The 22,089-nt window shown below is 46.1% G+C and overlaps 1 protein-coding gene across 1 annotated transcript in view; it reads left to right on the plus strand.

Annotated features, from left to right (window-relative positions):
- The window catches only part of LOC141052005 (cytochrome P450 2G1-like), a 58,333-nt gene extending 37,000 nt beyond the window's left edge, over nucleotides 1–21,333 (plus strand). The window contains exons 7-9 of the mRNA XM_073549174.1: nucleotides 12,221–12,408; nucleotides 12,531–12,672; nucleotides 20,849–21,333. Coding sequence (XP_073405275.1) covers nucleotides 12,221–12,408; nucleotides 12,531–12,672; nucleotides 20,849–21,030 — 512 coding nt within the window. The 3' untranslated portion in view covers nucleotides 21,031–21,333. The remainder of the gene's footprint in view (nucleotides 1–12,220; nucleotides 12,409–12,530; nucleotides 12,673–20,848) is intronic.
- The last annotated feature ends 756 nt before the right edge of the window (nucleotides 21,334–22,089 follow it).

The following is a 22,089-nucleotide window of genomic DNA, read 5'->3' on the forward strand; positions in this document are numbered from 1 at the left end:
AAGCTTAATTCCGTTAACGAATAAGACTCCGTCATGCCCCGCGGTCCGAGTCCGGCTTACTAGAGGGACACGTGAGGCTCTGGCACATGAGATTGGCCAATAACTGGTGTGTCATGCCCTTACATGTCCGTGGCTGCATGTGCGCTACACTGAAAAGGCCAGCGTTTGTCGCTTACAGGTGCAGATAACCCGCTGAACAACGTTAGTGATGGGGATCACTGATTACAATTATTACCCGCGAACAATGATTTCCCAGTAAGTGCAGGTCAACCGCAGTTCTGGAATTAGGCCTAACCGTCATTCCTGAAAAAATGAAAAACTTACGTGTGCAAACCACAGGTGCTGTAGCTTGCTTAACAGCTCGCCAGCCGTTCTCACGCCCAGTATGGATTACACGTGATTGCACAAAGGTTAGAAAGGGTACCGTATCCCCGGATAACATTTATGGATAGCGTACACATTCAAAATATATGTCTCAGGAGGCAGGCTCAGACGGTGTTAGGCCCAGTATGGATTGCACGTGATTGCACAAAGGTGAGAAAGGGTACCGTATCCCCGGATAACATGTATGGATAGCGTACACATTCAAAATATATGTCTCAGGAGGCAGGCTCAGACGGTGTTAGGCCCAGTATGGATTGCACAAAGGTTAGAAAGGGTACCGTATCCCCGGATAACATGTATGGATAGCGTACACATTCAAAATATATGTCTCAGGAGGCAGGCTCAGACGGTGTTAGGCCAAGTATGGATTGCACGTGATTGCACAAAGGTTAGAAAGGGTACCGTTTCCCCGGATAACATGTATGGATAGCGTACACATTCAAAATATATGTCTCAGGAGGCAGGCTCAGACGGTGTTAGGCCCAGTATGGATTGCACAAAGGTTAGAAAGGGTACCGTATCCCCGGATAACATGTATGGATAGCGTACACATTCAAAATATATGTCTCAGGAGGCAGGCTCAGACGGTGTTAGGCCCAGTATGAATTGCACGTGATTGCACAAAGGTTAGAAAGGGTACCGTTTCCCCGGATAACATGTATGGATAGCGTACACATTCAAAATATATGTCTCAGGAGGCAGGCTCAGACGGTGTCAGGCACAGTATGGATTTGACGGCCCAGACTACACAGCGGAGGAGCAGGGAGAGGTAAAGATTGCAAATGCTGGGGCCCTGCCCAAGCAAGGGGGGCCCACTCGTGGGCGTCGGTACTGGCACTGGGCCCCTCATAGTACGGCGGTGTGTCTGACGGCGGGTGTGCACCACCACCGTCAGAGACACTTGATTGCACTATGAAGGACCCTGTACCAGTGCCCGCGCCCAAGAGTCGGCCTACCCACCTGTCCAGGGCAACGGCACTCGCACGGTGTCGTGCGCTAGGTGGTGACCCCGGCCATGGGGGGGGGGGAGGCAGCACAGTTAGGGAGTTTTAGAAAGTGGCATATGTTGATGTTGGACATTCAGCTGATGCAAAAGGTGAAATAGGTCAAGTCCCAGGAAGAGGTGGACCAAAGCAAGCCATTTTTCTGTCACCCTATGTGTCATCAGAGGAAGGTGGGACAAAATCCTTGGAAACCCATGCGTGGTTCATTTTAATGAAGGTTAGATCATCCACATTTTGGGTTGACAGACGGGTCCTTTTTTCTGTCAGGATTGATCCAGCTGCACTGAAGACTCTTTCCGATAGCACACTTGCAGCTGGGCAAGCGAGCTCCTGTAAGGCATATTGTGCCAATTCAGGCCAGGTGTCCAGTTTAGCGGCCCAATAGTCAAAGGGGAATGACCTGTGTGGGAGAACATCGATATGGGAGGAAAAGTAGTTTGTAACCATAGTTGACAACTGCTGTCTCCTGTCACTTTCCATCGATGCAGTATTACCAGTTGTGTGAGCGGTATTTGAAAAATCAGTCCACAACATTGTCATGAAACCCCTGTCTCCAACGCCACTTCTGCTGTGTGCACCACGAACACCTCTGCCAAGCTGCCCCCGGCCCGTACGGCTCGTGTGAGAACCATCACCGCTGCTGTGTGCTGGGAATGCCTCAAGCAACCGATTTACCAGAGTTGCTTGTTTATTAGCCAATATTAGGTCAAGGTTCTCCTGTGGCATGATGTTTTGTAATTTGCCTTTATAGCGTGGATCCAGGATGCTGGCCAACCAGTAGTCGTCATCGTTCATCATTTTGGCATTGCGTGGGTCCCTTTTTAGGATCTGCAAGGCATAATCTGACATGTGGGCCAATGTTCCCGGTGTCAATGATGCACTGCGAGTGCTGGTTGGAGGAGCACTTTCTGGCAAATCCACATCCCTCCAGTCACGCACAAACCCTGTACCAGACCTTGCCACGCCAACATTTTCACTTGCCCCACGAGATGCATCCTCCTCCCCTAAGTAATCATCCCCATCATCCTCCTCCTCCTCTTCTTCCTCCACCTCGTCCAGGAGAGGTCCCTGAGCAGACAATGGCTGAATGTCATCAAGGATTCCCTCCTCCTCTTCCTCCTCATCAACATTGGCTGCAGACGCCTGCTCCTTAAGGTGCGTCAAAGTTTGCATGAGCAGACGCATAAGTGGGATGCTCATGCTTAGGATGGCGTCGTCTGCGCTTACCAGCCGTGTGCATTCCTCAAAACACTGAAGGACTTTACAGAGGTCTTTCAGCTTCGACCACTGCACACCTGTCAACTCCATGTCTGCTCTCAAAGTGCCTGGCCGTGTATCCTCCCACAAATGTATTATGGCCTGCCTCTGCTCGCACAGCCGCTCCACCATGTGCAGGGTGGAGTTCCACCTTGTTGCAATGTCGATAATGAGGCGGTGGTTGGGAAGGTGGAGCAATCGCTGCAGCTTCTGCATACGAACGGAGTGTACAGGCGACCGGCGGATGTGCGCGCACAGTCTTCGCACCTTCTGGAGCAGGGCTGTTAACTCCAGATAATTTTTGAGGAAGCACTGCACCACCAGGTTCAAGGTGTGAGCCAAGCAAGGTATATGGCTGAGTTTTGAAAGGGCTATGGCTGCCACAAAATTACGGCCGTTATCACTAACTACCTTGCCTGCCTCAAGATGTACACTGCCCAGCCATGACTCAGTTTGTCGCTTCAAGTACTCGGCCAGCACCTCGGCGGTGTGTCTGTTGCCCAAACACATCATCTGCAACACAGCCTGCTGACGCTTTCCACTAGCTGCTCGATAGGGGGACACATCGTGTGCAACAGTGGCAGCTGCAGATGGAGTGCTCGTACGACTGCGCTCTGTGGACGAGCTTTCGCTTCTGGAGGAGGAGGAGGAGGAGGGTCGAACGACTACAGCCAACTGTTTCCTATACCGTGGGCTAGGCAGCACTGTCCCACCACCGCTGTCCCCTGTGGACCCTGCATCCACCACATTAACCCAGTGCGCAGTGATGGACACGTAACGGCCCTGGCCATGCCGACTGGACCATGCATCAGTTGGGAGGTGCACCTTTCTGCTCACTGACTGCTTGAGTGCATGGACAATGCAGTCTTTCACATGATGGTGGAGGGCTGGGATGGCTTTGCGAGAGAAGTGGCGACTGGGTAGGTCATAGCGTGGTACTGCATAGGCCATGAGTTCGCGGAAAGCTGTGCTTTCCACCAACCGAAAGGGCATCATCTCAAACGAGATTAGTTTGGCAATGTGGGCGTTCAAACCCAGTGTACGCGGATGAGAGACTGAGTACTTTCTTGACCTACTCATAGTGTCTGGGAGGGTGAGCTGGACTTGAGAGCTGCATATGGTGGAAGTAGCGGTGGACAGGGCGGACTGAGAGAGGGTTGATGATGGTGATGGAGTTGGTGTTCTTTCTGATGGCCTAGAATCAGTCTTTCGTTGATATAACAGTGGGATTCCCTGACTGCTGTGGCCTTGCAACGACACCTCAACATTTGCTGCTGTGCTAACCGGTGGGCTTACAGTGGGGGAAACAATGTAGCGTTGCTGACTACCTTCGTTGTGATCGGTTGCACATGTGGCACTTGAGGTTTGGTGTTGTGTCCACGCTTGCAAGTGCATGCTGGTTAAATGTCTAAGCATGCAACTGGTATTCAAATTTTTCAGATTTTTCCCTCGGCTAAAGGTCTTTGCGCACTTCTTACAGATAACCTTGGCCTGATCATGAGGATTTTGTTCAAAAAAGTGCCACACTGCACTCTTCCTACTTTGGCAGACATTTTGCGGCCTAGCACGCTGTGATCTTTTGACCCTCTGGACAAGCTGTCCAGCAACTCTTTTGATGTTTGGAACCTGTCTTTGGAGTGCTCCGGGCCTGCCAGATAACAGCTGTTGCGATGTCGATGTCTGCTGTGGATGCTCCTCATCTGAGCTATTGGAAGCAGCACCCTCTTCCCCCAATGGATGCCAATCTGGGTCAACAACTGGGTCATCCATCACCTCCTCTTCTATGTCATGTGCACCTTCCTCTGTGTCACCGTGTATGGTGGTATAGTGTGCGGGAAGGGGCACCTGAGTCTCATCAGGGTCAGAATCTGGCTCTGTACACTGCGAGGACAATGTAGTGCTCTGAGTGAATGTACCAGCAGAATCATCCATCAGCGGCTGTGCATCAGTGCACTCCATGTCAGATTCATCTTGGCCTGGGTAATTCACCATTTCACTTGATAATCCAGGCATGGTATGTGAAAACAGCTCCATGGAGTAATCAGTAGTATGGCCTGCGTCATCCTTCAATCTTGGTTGGGGTGAAGGACACAAGGAAAGGTGTGGTTCATGAACATGAGCCTCCAATGACGACTCAGTGCTTTTACTTTTTACAACTGAAGAAGAGGAGGCGATAGAGCTGGAGGCTGAGTCAGCAATGTAAGACAAAACTTTTTCCTGATGCTCTGGCTTTAAAAGCGGTTTGCCAACTCCTAGAAAACTAAGCGTTCGAGGCCTTATGTAGCCAGACGATGATGCAGGCTCAACACCTCCTGCATTCGGTCCTATTTTGCTCTTGCCACTACCATCAGATCCACCACCAACACCATCATTACCAGCTGCCAACCCCCGCCCAATTCCACGGCCTCTTCCACCAGCCTTCCTCATTTTTGGTAGAAATGTAGACAAAATCCAACAAACTATATAGTAATGTAAAACAAGGTGTCTATAGGACAGGGGAGATTTTGAATTTCTGCACACACTTGTGGACACTGGACACTTTTGGATTGTGTGAGGCCCACTGATATCTGAGCGCTATGTGACAGGCTCAATGGCACAGCTGTAACCAAAGTGACTAGAGGATAAGGGAGATTTTGACTCTCTGCACACACTTTTGGACACTGGACACTTTGGGATTGTGTGAGGCCCAATGAATATCTGAGCGCTATGTGACAGGCTCGATGGCACAGCTGTGACAAAAGTGACTAGAGGATAAGGGAGATTTTGAATCTCTGCACACACTTTTGGACACTGGACACTTTTGGATTGTGTGAGGCCCAATGAATATCTGAGCGCTATGTGACAGGCTCGATGGCACAGCTGTGACCAAAGTGACTAGAGGATAAGGGAGATTTTGAATCTCTGCACCCACTTTTGGACACTGGACACTTTTGGATTGTGTGAGGCCCAATGAATATCTGAGCGCTATGTGACAGGCTCGATGGCACAGCTGTGACCAAAGTGACTAGAGGATAAGGGAGATTTTGAATCTCTGCACACACTTTTGGACACTGGACACTTTTGGATTGTGTGAGGCCCAATGAATATCTGAGCGCTATGTGACAGGCTCGATGGCACAGCTGTGACAAAAGTGACTAGAGGATAAGGGAGATTTTGAATCTCTGCACACACTTTTGGACACTGGACACTTTTGGATTGTGTGAGGACCAATGAATATCTTAGCGCTATGTGACAGGCTCGATGGCACAGCTGTGACAAAAGTGACTAGAGGATAAGGGAGATTGGATTGCTTTTAAAAAAGCAGTTTGCAGAGCAGTGGGTAAACAGCAATGCCAGCCTGTCAGGAAGCCTTAAAAGGCAGCCCAACAACCAACACCACGATACACCACAATATAGCCTCCCCTTGCACTGCACACACAGTGACTGGTGTGTTGTGCAGGCCAAATTGCTAGCAGCAGAAGCAGTTTTTTTTTTCTTCTCAGCAGGACAAAAAAAAAAAAATTGGGATTGCTTTTAAAAAAGCAGTTTGCGGAGCAGTGGGTAAACAGCAATGCAGGAATGTCAGGAAGCCTTAGAAGGCAGCCCAACAACCAACACCACTGATACACCACTATATAGCCTCCCCTTGCACTGCACACACAGTGACTGGTGTGTTGTGCAGGCCAAATCGCTAGCAGCAGAAGCAGTTTTTTTGTCTTCTTCCCTGCCTAACGCTCTCCCTACAGAATCAGCAGCAACCTCTCCCTATACTGAGATCGGCAGAAGTAAGATGGCGGTCGGCGTGCACACCCTTTTATACCCCCTGTGACGCCCACCAAAGCAAGCCAATCACTTGCATGCCCTTCTGAAAGATGGTGGTGACCCCTGCCTATGTCATCACGTTGCCCACAGTGTCCGTGGATCCTGATTGGCTGAAAAAGAGCGCAAAACAAACTTTTGAAACGCGACTTTGGCGCGTAAGTCGCCGACCTCATGGCCGACCTCATCCTAGGGTCGGGTTTCGTTTCATGAAACCCGACTTTGCCAAAAGTCGGCGACTTTTGAAATTTTTCGACCCGTTTCGCTCAACTCTAGCGTGCATTAGCAGGCACCTCAGTGCGTTCTGGGCCCAGCGGAATCCGTTCAGAAGCCGGTAGCAGAAGCAGTACATCTGCTACTGACAGGTTCAGTATACCCAACCTGTTCCAATGGTTTCTGAACCCGCAAACAGTTCGGGCACCATCAGCACAGACAGTGCAACGCACTAGGAGGCAACATTACCGTGACATGGTGGCACAATACCTCTCCACCCCTGTCAGTGTGCTTCAGGATGGATCTGCCCCCTTCAAGTTTTAGGTCTCCAAGTTGGATACATGGCCCGAGCTTAGCCAGTATGCCTTGGAGGTCCTGGCTTGTCCTGGTGCCAGTGTGATTTCTGAACGTGTCTTTAGTGCAGCTGGCAATGTACTAACAGACCAACGTACCCGACTATCCGCTGCAAATGTGGACCGGCTTACATCCCTAAAAATGAACCACGCCTGGATTTCTGGTGACTTTTGCTGCCCTGGGCCAGAGTAGACAGTTTACATGCATGGTTGGTAGCAGTATGCATGCTCTGTCATGTGCCTATGTTGCACACAGCGTCATCTGTTATGCCAGTGCTCTGGCCTCTACTACCAACATCTAGCTCCTGGTTCTGTGACCGACTTTTCACCTCATACTGTTTTCCATGGGCTCTAGTACCGCCAGCTAGTGCCCATTTCCGTGACTGCTGATTTCACAGCATGCAGTGTTTCTGGGCTCTAGTACCGCCAGCAAGTGCTCATTTCCGTGACTGCTGATTTCACAGCATGCCATGTTTCTGGGCTCTAGTACCGCCAGCTAGTGCGCATTTCCGTGACTGCCACTTTCACAGCATGCTGTGTTTCTGGGCAACAGTAACGCCAGCTGTACCTCGTTAGACCAAAGTGGAAAAAAAGGATGAAAAATGCCAAACACCTATAGGCAGAAGCACAAGAGGCGGGATCCAGCCGCACCAGCTGTTTCCTGGCAGTGAAGTGCGGACACAGGTGCCTCCCCAGAGGGGTAAACCGAGTTCCAGCATCGCCAGCTGGTTCTCGGGAGTGTCCAAGGGCACGGGTACCTCCTGCTCCAAACTGTGTTTCGACAACGCTCGCCGTACCACGGTTGTGTCCGCCGCACTGTTCCACGCCCCTGCCGTACATCATTCCGGCTCAGTTTGCGGTTATCCGTGGTGTCGGCAGTGTAGGAGCCCCCTACGTGGACTCCAGGACCTGGCGCTCAAGGCTGGTCTCGACAGTGCCAGAAGGCCCTCCTCCTCCCCTGCTGCAACTGCGGAGTAAAGAAGACTGTGTCCGGGTTGCGGGGGCAAATGTGGCTCTTGCACCTTCTGCCGAGAAGACATTACTCCGGTAGTAGACCCAAGACAGGAAGACAGATGCAGAAGACCCAAGACAGGAAGACAGATGCAGAAGACCCAAGACAAGAAGACAGATGTAGATGTCCCCAGACTCCTGTCTTTTTGCTCTTGAACTTGCATCTATGTGTGTTTTTTTTGGGCTTCTCGGCAGTGCTTTTGGCTTATGTCACTAGTACATTGTGGTATCCGGGCTACAGTAATGTCAGATGTTGCCCAGTACAGCCACTGGCACTTTTACCTTCTGCTGCTTATCTGGGTTCCAGTAACGTCAGCTGGTTCTCAGTAGAGTCAATACAGTCAATGGCTTAGGTCCCTCCTTTGTGGTATCCGAGTTCCAGTAACGTCTGCTGGTCCTTGGTAGTGCATTCTTGGACATGTTACCTCCTGCTTAGTTATCGGCCTCCGGTGACGTCAGCTGGTGCCCGTTAGTTCCATTGGCTCTTATGCTGATTTCTGCTGCCTATACGAGTTCCAGACTCACCAGCTGGTTCTCTCAAGTTCCTGTGCCTACTGTTACTTCTGCGTATTTCCTCTGGGTTTGGGAAATTCTGCGACCAGCCAATAGCAGGATAACCATAGACAGAGGTTTAGGAAGCAGTAGGAGCATATGTACATGAACCAAAAGCAGAATATCAATATATAGAATTACTGAATAACAGTAATATAATCAGCAGAAGAAGACTAAGCATGGTTTAAAGGGAGTGTATCTGTTCCTCTACGTGGTGCTCCTGGAAACTCCCTGCAAAGCAAGGTGAGCTGAACGCGGACACATGTCAGTCAAAGGGCATATTGACACCACCACCGGCAGTTTTAATTTAATAATGTAAAATCACTAACCCTAACTATCCCTAACCCCTAACCCTTACCCTAACCCTTACCCTACCCCAACTAATCCTAACCCAAAGAAAAAACACCACTGTTAAGAAGATGTTTTCCTGCTACAGCTTTCGCTCTGTGCATTTTTCTAGCAATTTTTTTTGCTCCTCTGCCTCTGCAAACTCCTTCCCCATTATCCTGAGGTGTTTCCCCTCCATTTTATCCATTATATAGCACTGTAGTGGTCATTTTGTAATTCCGATTTTTTTCTCCCATTTACTTGCATTGATATCGGAGATCGGAAATTCCGATATCCGATATTTATTCAATATCGGAAATCGGAATTCCGATACGATATCTGGCAATATCGCTCATCCCTAGTGTGGATTCTCGTATGGGTCCAAAATTCCCTCCAATACCTTATCTACTGCAGGTCATACAGACCAGAGGAGAGATCCTAGGTCCCAGCTCGAGATGTGAATGCCAATCGGTTAGTCAGGGCCTTCCAATTAAAATTTACTGGGAAGCCTGGTGGCCCAGTGGTCCCCCAGAAGAGATGGTACTGTCACAATTCCATCCTTCAGTGTGTCTGGAATGCAATTACAGACAGGTACGCCAGCCAATCTGGTACAGGGGCATGCTGATGCTGTCAGTACTTTGACAGCTAAGTCATCCAGTCTGGTGCAGGGGCATGTTGAGCTGTCAATGTGTTGATTGACAACTTGACAATCAAATCTGAGACTGGAAGATGCTGGCTGTCTCCAGGTGTTCATTATCGCTATTATTCCCCAACCGCAGACAGATGTACATTCAGCTACCACATGGTTTGTCTCTCTGTGCCTTGCATTCTGTTTGCAGACCTTTTGTTGTCTGACTTTAGACCTCGTTTAGACCATACATCTTTTTAACCCCTTCTGCCCTGATCCCCTATTCTTCTGGTATTCTGACCTCAGAACGGTAATTGACTACGCCTTTGACTCTTCTGTTTATGATGTATCTTCCTGGCTTTTGGCCTCAGACGCCTGACCACCCTGTCTCACAGCTTTACCATGAAAAGTGACTCAGCTAATTATGCAAATTGTCTCTTCAGAGAGGAAGAGGACTAGAACTCTAGTGCCACCTATTGGAGGTAGCAATCCTAAAAGTCAATGTTAACCCATTAACGAGCCTAGTTACATGACTTAGGATAAAAGCCAAGCCAGAGTCTCCATTTGCAGACACTGTTTCGGGGTACTGCCCCTCATCAGTGCAAAGTGGGAGATCTGGTTTGGCTGTGAGAGAGGCGTCTGACCGATATCCAAGAAGTATCATTTCTCCTTGCGGAGAATGACATGCTAAGCATGTCGAGGTGAGGCGACTTAAAGCCGCAATGCTCCTCTGGGAAATATGCTAATTATGCAAATTGTCTCTTCAGAGAGGAAGAGGACTAGAACTCTAGTGCCACCTATTGGAGGTAGCTATCCTAAAAGTCAATGTTGACCCTTTAATGAGCCTAGTTACATGACTTAGGATAAAAGCCAAGCCAGAGTCTCCATTTGCAGACACTGTGTTTCGGGGTACTGCCCCTCATCAGTGCAAAGTGGGAGATCTGGTTTGGCTGTGAGAGAGGCGTCTGACCGATATCACAGCGTCACAGAGGGCTTGTTTTCTGCGTGATGATTTGTACTTTTGAATGATACCATTGATTTTACCATATAGTGTATTGGAAAATAGGAAAAAAAACTCCTAGTGCTGTGAAATTGCAAAAAAATGCAATTCCACAATTGTTTTTTTTTATTGTTTAAAGGAACTCATCAGTTCCCCCGTGATCATGTGACAGTTGTGCTGTTGGGCGGCTATAATGATGCATTTCTGGCTAGAGTGTGTTAAATCCCGCTTGCAGAGATAGACAGCAGGATTTGACTGATTAACAGCCGCTGGTGGAGCTCCAATCCATCCACGACTATTAAAAGCACACAACACCTGATTAAATCAGCTGTCATGTGTGGGGGAAAGATACAGGCTCAGAGACGGAGCCTGCATCAGTCAGGGACACGACATATGACATAAATAAATGTCATATGTTGTGAAAGGGTTAAGCCTTTTTTTTAAAGTTACCAAAAAATGTAAAAAAACAAATACTTTAGCATAAAAGCCTTCAAGGGGGATGATTGCATCTGCTTGATTGACTGTCTAGATTCAAGTGATGCCAGAGACACCTCAAAGACAGGATAATGAGGACACTGTATATTTGCTGACTGTGTGGACGGTGGATTCTGGAGGCAGTTCCTTGCTGTGCTCTTGATTGATAGGAGCATTTCTCTTAGTTAGGAACTATGTAAGGAGCTTCCCTGAGCAGGGCAGATAAGATCAGTGGCATCAATTGAAGCTTATGGGCTCCATAACGGTCGTCCGTCACACCCGCTTTTTGACGGATCCGCCAAAATTTTACCGTCTCCCGGGCGGATGAGACGAACTTTGCAACGTTTTTTTTTTATTGACGGTCCGCTATTTTGAACAGTGCATGCCCGGAAGCTTTGCTCCGGGAACATTTTTAACCCTGAATGCTGTTCCAGGATCGGGAAAAATCTCTCTCTCTCTCCTTTTTTCCAGAAAGTGGTTCCTTTAAAATTCAGCCTTCGCCGGATCCGTCAAAACATCGGTCCAGTGGCACACGTTGGTGTGAAAATGGAGACGGATCCGTTTTCCGCCATTTTCACGGATTGCAACTGACATAAAAAAACATGTGTGTGAAACAGGCCTAACACCTAAATGCTATAAACTATGAGTTTGAATTGTGGGACAGACATTTCAATTAAATAAATAAATAAAAAGCTATTAAGTAAGCCATATACTGTATTATAACAACTGAACATAGAAAGAGAAAAGCAGAATCTACCCAAGGCAAAAATTAGAATGATCACAACAGCCTCTGAAATACATACCTGCAGTGCAACTGCCCCCATTTCCTCCACTGATGCTAAATCGGCTGCACATGCGGTATATCTACCCCTGCAATTGATTGGTTCTGAAGTCTACACCAGATGGTATTATCTTTTATTGGATATTTGGCACCCATTAGACTATACCTAGATCTTTTGTATAAGCCTTTTATATATAGAGTAATCCATACCTTAATGGCTAGGCCTTTTTTCCTCGGGCAGTGGCAACCCTGGTCTTCTTTTCTAAAACTCCAGGATTGTCTGACCTCCTTTCCTTCTTAATAGATATCAATTCCTATGGCTAAAAAATATAAAACGGATATTCGGTAATGAAATAAAATGTCTGGGTGTAGCCCTACTTTTTGCTATATCATTAAATACTGTATGTATTATTTGTTATTATTTCTAATTAATATTAGCCAAAGTCCAAAAGGAGATTGACCAGGTGATTGGCAGTGACCGATGCCCCAAGTTTCAAGATCGAAGCCAAATGCCGTTCACAGATGCGGTTATACATGAAATACTACGATTTACAGATTTACTTCCATTCGGTTTGCCACGGAAAACAACAAAAGACATTACATACAGAGGGTACGCCATTCCTAAGGTGGGTATCCCAAATATTCAATGATTTACTTTTTTATTCCATTTTTACACAAATGAAAAGAGTTTTGGTAGGCACTAGGCAGTTTTGAGTTTATTTTCAAAAGTTATGCTCTGATTTTCCAGAACACCAATGTATATATAATGTTGTCCTCGGTGCTGAAAGACCCTACCCACTTTCCGTATCCAAATGAATTCAACCCCCAAAATTTCCTGAATGAAGATGGTGAATTTAAAAAGAACGACGCCTTCATCCCTTTTGCTACAGGTATGTATATATACATTATTAACATTTTGTAGTGTAAAATAAAAGGGGTTTTCTGGTGGAGTCTGTTACCATTATAACTTACAGTTCCTTATAAAACGTTTTGATGATAAGAATCTGAAAACCCAGAAAGAGCAATTTTTCGTTAAAGGGAATCTGTCACCCTTTTTTTTGGCTTGCAGCTGCCGGCATAGACATAGGGGGCTTATCTACAGCATTCTGTAATGCTGTAGATAAGCCTCCGATGTAACCTGAAAGATAAGAAAAACATGTTATATTATACTCACAGGGGTCGGCGGTCCGGTCCGGTCCAACGTCTCCCTTCTTCATACTATGATGTCCTCTTCTCTCGTCCTGTAATGGCTGCGGTGCAAGCGCACTGCTCTGCCCTGTTGAGGGCAGAGCAGAGTCCTGCAGTGCGCAGGCATCGGGATAGGTCCCAGGAGAGCTGGTGGAGCAGGGTCACAGGAGGTGTTTGGTGGTCTGGCGTTGATCTGACTCATCCAAGCCTGGTGCGGCAGGTTTGGTGGCGCGTGGGCTCCACCATTTTGTGAAAGCCCCCACACATCCATCCCAGGCTCATGCGCAGCAGTTTCACAGATGCTCGGTGGTGCAGGGGCTCCACCGACATTTTGTGAAATCCCAGAGCCCCCACACATCCATCCCAGGCTGGTGTGCGGCAGTTTTGGAGATGCCTGGTGGTGCGGGGGCTCCGCCGACATTTTGTGAAAGCCTGAAGCCCCCACACTTCCTTTACTGTAATACTGTGGTCTCCAGGAAAATGGCAAGCAGAGGCCGTGCATGCACAGAATGAGATCTCGGGAGACGAGATCTCAGTGCTGAGATCTCGTCTCCCGGGATCTCAATCTACACATGCGCCGCCTCCGGCGGCCATTTTCCTGGAAACCAACGCATTAAAGCAACGGAAGTGTCGGGGATCCAGGCTTTCACAAAATGTCTGCGGAATCCCACACCACCAAGCATCTCTAAAACTGCCACGCACCAGCCTGGGATGGATGCGTGGGGCTCTGGGATTTCACAAAATGTCGGAGGAGCCCCCGCACCACCGAGCATCTGCGAAACTGCCACGCATCAGACTGGTACGAAACTCCTGGTAAGTTCATCTGGAAAATAAAATGCACTCCCATTTTCCTCCAAAATTTTTTGGGAAAAAAGTTTGTCTTATACTGTAGTCTGAAAAATACGATAACGTTTTTTCACCAAAATTTCACTTCGGACACAATTTTTTTTTATTCTTTCAAGAGTTTCAGGAGAAAATTAACCACAATATTTGTTGTGCAATTTCTCTTGAATACGCCGATACCCCATGTGTGGAGGAAGACCACCCTGCGCACAGCAGGGCTCAGAAGGGAAGGAGCACAATTTGAGGTTTTGAAAGCAAAATTGGCTGGAATCGAGAGCGGATGCCATGTTGCATTTGGAGAGCCCCTGATGTGCCTAAACAGTGGAAGTCCCACACAAATGACCCAATTTTGAAAACTAGACCCCTCAAGGGACTTATCTAGATGTTTGATGAGCACCTTAAACCCCCAGGTGCTTCATAAAAGTTTATAACATAGAGCCGTGAAAATTAAATATCACATTTTTTTTCCACAAAAATCATCTTTTAGCACCACATTTTTTTTGCATCAAGGGTAACAGGAGAAAATGGACCCCAAAATTTGTTGTGCAATTTCTCCTGAGTCTGCCAAAACCCCACATGTGTGTGAAAACTACTTTTGAGGCACAGTGCAAAGCTCAAAAGGGAAGGAGCGCCATATTATAGTACGTATTTTACTATTATGGTTTGAGGGTGCCATGACCCACTGAGAAAGCCCCTGAGGTGCCAGAACAGCAGGACTCCTCATAAGTTACTCCATTTTACAAAATACACCTCTTGATGAATTAATCTAGGGGTGCAGTGATCATTTTGCCACCATCGTTAGGTCACCGAATTTTATACCATTGGGGAATGAAGAAAAAATAATTCCATTTTTACTACAACAATTTTGTTTTAGCCTCAGATTTTATATTTCAGGCCGGAGTCACACTAGCGATTGAATCGGACGAATGCAATGTGATTAAAAATCGCATTGCATTCGTCCCAATGTTATTCTATGGTGCTGCTCCCATCATCCGTTTTTTAATCGGATCCGTTCCTCGGACCGAGACAATCGCAGCATGCTGCATTTGTCACCGATTTTCGGATCGGATTCGCCAATGCAAGTCTATGAATGCGATTAAAAATCGCATTGAAAACGGACCACACGTGTGACTTGCGATTAAATCGCAAGACTTCTCCAGGTCAACAGGAAAGAGCATCAGGCATTGGTATTGGATGTCAAACGGATGCTTAGATGCGAATAAAATCGGTTCATCGCCGGAAATTCGGATGACAGACGGATCCCTGGACAAGAAATCTTTGTGCGATTTCATACCGTAAAAATCGGACTGATTATTTAATCGTTGCGTGTGACTCCGGCCTCACACAAGAAGTGGGTAAAATTGCCACCAGAATTTGTCCCACAATTTCTGCTGAATATAGAAACACACCATATGTAGATGTTCAGCACTGCTTAGCCATACGGAGAGTCTCGGTAGGGATGGAGCACTATTTGCCTCCTGGAGCACAGATTTTCCTAGAATAGTTTGATGATCCCATATACAGAGCCCCTAAGTCCCAGAAAAGCAGAATTCCCCCTTCAAGTGATCCCATTTTGAAAATTATATTTCTGCTATGTGAACACTAAAGGTGGTTTATGCACACTGAGGCTCAGAAGGAAGGGGGCATTTGGATTTGGGAGCGCAGAATTTGCTGAATTTCTTTTGGTGAGTGATGAGCCATTTTGCTTTTCCAGAGCCTTTGTGATACCAATAACGTGGAAGCCCCCTATATTTCCATTAACAGATGATGGACCTGAGTGGGCATTTGCTATTTTGTGGACTGAGTTGAAGCCTTTATTGGATACATTTTACATAACGTTTGGGATCATATTTATCCAGCACTCTACGCTGAGCACTTACTTTGGGGTTTCCACCTAAATCTCCGAGTGACGTGAGAGACGAAACCTCCGATGGATCCTATCACTATAACGAGGCAGGAGAGTTACTTTGGACTCCATCTGGCCTCTGTTCAGTGTTGTCCTTCCTTTCAGAGGTGCAAAAAACTATGGTGGACCGCGTTTTTATGGACGCCTAAAAAGACAGACACTGCTGGATCACAGGTCCTTTGGCATTCACAGTGCCTCCATCTGCCTCATTATAGGGAATTCTCCACTGGCGGTTCTGGTCTGAATCACGTATGTCAGAGATGTACATGGAAGCACCAGTGTTAGCAATCAGTGTAGAGCGCAGGATAAATGTGCGCCAAACCTTACCGTGATCTTTCGGAGGCAGAATGAACAAATCCACAGCAGGTGAAGAATTGTTTTTTTTTTATACCGTTCCTCATGTGGTACAAGTGATTAGGCAACTTTACTCTTTGGGTCGGTGCGATTACAGCGATACCAAATTTATATCTTTTTTATGTATGGCTGCTGTCACACACTAAGGCCTCTTTCCCACGTCCGTGTCTCCGGTACGTGTAGTGACAGTTTTCACACGTACTGGAGACAAGTACACACGTAGACCCATTCAAATGAATGGGTCTGTGCACATGTCAGTGTGTTTCCATGGACCATGTGTCCGTGGGCAAAACACGCTGACATTTCTGTTTTTTACCATCAGCATGGATGGCAAAACATCCCGCACACGGAGAACACACATTGATGTCCTCTGTTGTGAATTCTCTTACTTCTGAGTCGGGGCTTCCTCTGGTGGTTACTGTGGGTAGTGGAGTTGGTCGGACTGACAGAGGTCTGCCAGCTGACGATGGTGATTGGAAATCTGGGGTAACTGATTAGGAGTATTTAAGTGAGCAGGCTTCCCTCAATTGTTGCTGGTGATTAGTTCTTCTTGTGCAACTTGTGGTCTGCTGTCTCCTGCCTGATCCTGCATTTTTCAGCTAAGTTGTTCATTTGCTAATCCTTTGCTTCTGATCTGGTTTTGCCTCTTTCTGCTTTGCTGTGCGGGTTCAGCATGCTCCCTGCTGGGGCTGTGCTGGACCCCGCTCCATATGTTACAGCTTGTGTCAGTTTGTTCAGTCCCCTGTTATATTAGTCTCTTTTGCTTTGCTCCCAGTTTACACCAGAATGCTGATATAGTGGGGGAGAGGTCGTGAGACCTCAGTGTTTTTTGTACATCAGACGTGTTGGATTTTTTAGGGTTTTTGTGTGATTGCAGACAGTGTCTTTCCTTTCCTATCTAGACAGTTTGGGCCCCATCATTTGCTCAGTCTATTTTCTGCCTGTGTTTGTCCCTCATCTGGTGTCACCGACAATATATGTTTGGGAGCTATCTATTTCTTTGGGGTTCTACTCCGGGGCAGTTTAGATTTCACCTTTCTTGCTTTAGGCCTAGTTAGTTCTCCGAGTGTGTCGAGGCGTCTAGGGCATCGTAGATACGTTCTACGGCTACTGTTAGTTGTGTTGTTATGACTAGGGGTCTGCAATTCGCTAAGTGACCAACCTTTCTGGTTTCCTGGTGGCCTAGCCTATTCCTGCCATCCTCCTCAGTGACCTGTTCATAACAGTCCTCTGTGTGACAAGCATCGGCGCCGGGGAAGAAGCGTTAGAATAAGCGCTGCTCCCCGGCGGCAGGTGCTAAAGCCGGCTGTCATCATTCTCCCCTGCTCTGCCGGCAAGCAGAGGAGAATGATGAGCGTTATATTAAAGTCCGAATGACAGCAGGTGGGAGATTTTGGGACTCTTACCCGCATCATCCGATACCTGCTGCAACTAACAACAATGACAGCAGGAGCGGATGATGGGGGTAAGAGTCCCAATAGCCCCCCACCTGCTGTCATTCGGACTTTAATATAACGCTTATCATTCTCCTCTGCGCGCCGGCAGAGGAGGGGAGAATGATGACAGCCGGCTTCAGCACTTGCCGTTGGGGAACAGCGCTTACTGTAGCGTTTCTTCCTCGGCGGCTGTCCGTGGTACTGATTCGGCACAAGGGTGGCACACGGTTGCCACACATAGCACACACACGGACATAGGGACACGGATATGTCAGGTACCGGTTTTTCCGGTACCGAAAATAAACGGACATGTGAAAGAGGCCTAAAGGACACGTTTTTTCTTGCAAGGAGAAGTTTTTGCAGCACCACATTTTGAGAGCTATAATTTTTCAATATTTCTGCCCACAGAGTCATGTGAGGGCTTGTGTTTTGTGGGACGAGCTGATGTTTTTACTGATACCATTTTCGGGCACATGACATTTTTTGATCACTTTCTATTCCAATTTTTGTGGAGGCAGAATGAACGAAAACCAGTAATTCAGGAATTGTTTTTTTTCCTTTTTTTTCCTCCGTTCTATGTGTGGTGAAATTGATTAGGCCGCCTTATTCTTTGGGTTAGTAGAAATACAGTGATGCCACATTTATATAGTTTATGTTTTGGTGCTTTTATAGAATAAAAAGCTTTTATAAAAAATTAATTATTTTTGCATTGCTTTTTCCTGAAAGCTATAACTTTTTTATTTTTCGGCTGATGGATCTGTATGGTGGCTTGTTTTTTGCGGGACAAGATGGCATTTTTAGTGATATTATTTTTATTTATGATCGCGTTTTTATTCCACTTTTTCCAAGCAGTATGATGATAAAGCAATGTTTGCTAATTTTTGTGTTTTTTACGGCGTTCACTGAAGGGGTTAACTAGCATGACAATTTTATAGATCGGATTGTTCCGGACGCGGGGACACCAAATATGCCAACTTTTTTTGTTTATTTATTTTTTTACATAAAAATGTGTATTTATTAGTGGAATTTTGTTGTTATTATTATTTTGTAATATTTTTCTTTTACATATTTTTTTTTTCTTTTTCACCTAGTCCCTTTATCAGACTTTCACTCTAAAAGAAAATTTAATTGCAGGTGTAATGCATTGCAACGCACTAGCATTGCAATGCATTATACCCATAATGAAAGCTTCTGACACCAAGCTGTGAGCATGGCCTTAAATGCTTTCTGTATCTTAGTGACCCGGGGGTCATCATGACGACCCCGGTGAACCATGGCAATGATCGGGCACCGCGATGATGTCGCAGGGGCGGCAATCTGAAGGCAGAGGGAGGTCTCATCTCTCTGCCTGTCTCCTGAATGCTGCAATCGCAAGGGGTTAACAGCCAGGGGCGTCGCTAACACCACTCCTGGCTGTTTGTGCAGAAGCTCAGCCACTGGCAGTGCTGAGCTGCTGCACTGATCGGGCAGGAAGTGCTCATATTTCAGCATCTCCTGCTCGATCATGCTGTAATCGGTCAGTCTGGGTGTGGGGATCGATGGCATGGGTCCCTGCACCTCTTCCCGTGCCTCTCAGCTCTCACAGACAGCTGTTGGCACTGAACTGTCACTGCGTGTTTACATGCAGTGATAGTTTAAATGCATGACAGGCATAGTCAGTCCTGGTGCGGGAACTGACACCCGGCCATGACGGGCTATGCCCGTCATTGGACATTAAGAGATTAATGCCTTAAAGTGTTTCACAAGATTCCTTTGCTATCTATCTGGTTGAAAATGATCAACTCAAGGGGGCAAGCCATCACACATAGGGATCAGAGCATTTAATTTCTGCACTTTGCAGGGTACAAACCAATCCAGTTTCATATTAAAAATAATATAGCACTAGGGGGTGATATGCCGAATGGCAAACCTACACCTCCAGAGAAACTACACTCACTCAAGGAAAAACATGTGAAATTAAGAGGAAAAATGAGCTACGAGTGTTAATACAAAAAAATCCATATCAAATTTTATTAAATACCAATTAAAAGACAGTCATCACAATGGTATGTAACACTGAGGACACAAGATGATAGCAACATGGGTGAGAATCACCCTTCCATTGAAAAAAATCACAGTAACGATATAATGTCGCGTGACCATATACTTTCCTGAATTTATGGTCCTTAACAACCAGTTTCTGATATCCCCTTGAGAAAGCTGCACCCTAGACAGCGAAACGCGCGTCGGGGTTCCTAATCCTAGTGGGGGGTCACCCTTTCTTCATTGCTCACTTGGTAAGCCTTCTAAATTTGATTGTGTTTCTGGTTGATTTCTTGATATGTGTCTATATTAGCATTTAGGCTCCCCTTGTGATAAATCTATGACATTATATCATTACTGTGATTTTTTTTTTCAATGGAAGGGTGATTCTCACCCATGTTGCTATCATCTTGTGTCCTCAGTGTTACATACCTTTGTGATGACTCTGTCTTTTAATTGGTAATTAATAAACTTTGCAGGGTAGTAGTTTTTATTAGGAATTTTTTGAACTTGACATATCCATGAGATGGCCATTAAATGAACAATTCTTCAACCAGCAACCATCTCAGCTGACTCCCCAAAATATGAGAGAGCTCATTCGGCCAAGCATTCCTGTGTTCTCTATAGACAGCTGCCGACTGACAGGTTAGCCAGCATCTTATCTCAGGGAGAACAATGCAATCGGCAGTCTGAAATCAAACAAGGGCCATCGATATCACTCCCAACCATCATTTGGCCGGTGCCCTCATACACATTAGACCAGCAAATTCAGTCCTTAAGAACCACCCACAGATCACTTTTTCACAGTTTTTTTAGTATTAGCCAGGTGTTAATTCAGTCAAATGGGCAACACTTGGCAAAATCTTGAACACCTGATATGTTGGTGGTTTGTTGAGGACTGAAATTGGGGAACACTGAATAAGACTGCCAGCCGAATCCGTCAAAATTGGAGGGTTTGGCAAACATAAGTCAAATGTGTATGGCCAGCTTTATGACAAGGTCCAAAGAGATTCATTCTATAAGAAAATAAACACAATTTAAAGCCATTAAAAAGCAAAGGATTTACCTAGAGATAAGCAAATGGATTTAATGTGAATCAAATTTTCTTCAAATTTTTAAAAATTTGCAGACCCCAACAAAATAAATAATTTGTGACTCACTTTGTGCAAATCGCCTAAAACTATACACACTGCAGAATATTGCATCAGCTCGGGAAGGATCACAAGACCTCTCTCAGGTTTCCCCATAATTGCTTGCAGGTAGGATTTTTATGTTCTGTTGCTTTTGGTAACATTGTACATTTTCATTTTGCTTCAGGTAAAAAGCTTTGTTTGGGAGAAAGTCTGACTCGAGTTGAAACATTTATCATATTACTCACCTTATTGCAAAACTTCGAATTGAAATCAGCTGTTCCTCTGGAAGATTTGGATATCACACCGGGGATATCTGGGTTGGGAAACTTTCCAAAACCGTTCGAAATTTCCTTTGTTCCACGCTAAATAATAATAGTATTTCTTGTTGAAATCATGTTTTTTATGTTACATTTATTGTTTTGATTTTTAATTTTTTCCTTTTTCTATCTTTGTTTGTAAAATCTTGTAATTTTATACTGGCCACTAGATGTAACTTGAGACTCCTTCTTTCTGTACAGTAACAGGAAGTATGAGTCCGGCATAAAGCCTAGCGGTCAATGTGAAAATCACAAGAGTTCCTAGTTTTTCAACGTGATATGGAAAGCTTAAAAAACAATTTTCAAAAATCTTTAAAAATACATTAAAAATAAAAACTTGAAGTAAACATTAGGTTATTTTCTGATTTCACCTTCCATCATAATCTTCAGTGCCTTGGTGTGATCACAACAGGCATGGCCGGCATCATACCCGGCACACCTGGGCAAGTGCCGGGGTCCTGAGCAGGCAAGGGGGCCCACTCACTATCAGGGACACTGGCACACTATAGAGGCTCGGTGCCTGTACCAGTGATGGCACCAGCGAGTGGGCCCCGTCTGCTCAGGTCCCCGGCATTTGCATACTTGCCTCTCCACGCTCCTTCACTGTAGCATCTTCCTTGTCCTCTGACTGATGTTCAGGTCAGAGGGCGTGAAGACTTCATGTTTGTGTGCCCTTTGCCTGAAGAGTCACAGTGCAAAGAGCCAGAAGACGGTGACACTGAGCAGTCCGGAGCAGAGCAGCGGCCAGTGAGGACAGGTGAGTATTTAATTTTTTTAATGTTTGGAGCATCTTATGGGGCCAATTACATATTGAGCAATATATGGGGTCCATTATATATGAAGCATCTTATGGGGCCAATTATATATGGAGCATCGTATGGGGCCAATTACTTATGAAGCATCATATCGGACCCATTATATATGAATCATATTATGGGGTCAATTATATATGGAGCTTTATATAGGGACAATTCTGTTTGGAGCAATATATGGGGCCAATCATATACTAGAGCATTATATGGTGCCCATCATATACTGTATGGAGCATTATATGGAGCCTATTCTGTATGGAGCACTATGGGGTCCATTATTCTGTATGGAGCAATAT

The sequence above is a fragment of the Dendrobates tinctorius genome, unplaced genomic scaffold (genome assembly GCF_039654945.1).
Source record: "Dendrobates tinctorius isolate UK_male_01 unplaced genomic scaffold, ASM3965494v1 ptg000158l, whole genome shotgun sequence".
Taxonomy (NCBI): Eukaryota; Metazoa; Chordata; class Amphibia; order Anura; family Dendrobatidae; genus Dendrobates; species Dendrobates tinctorius.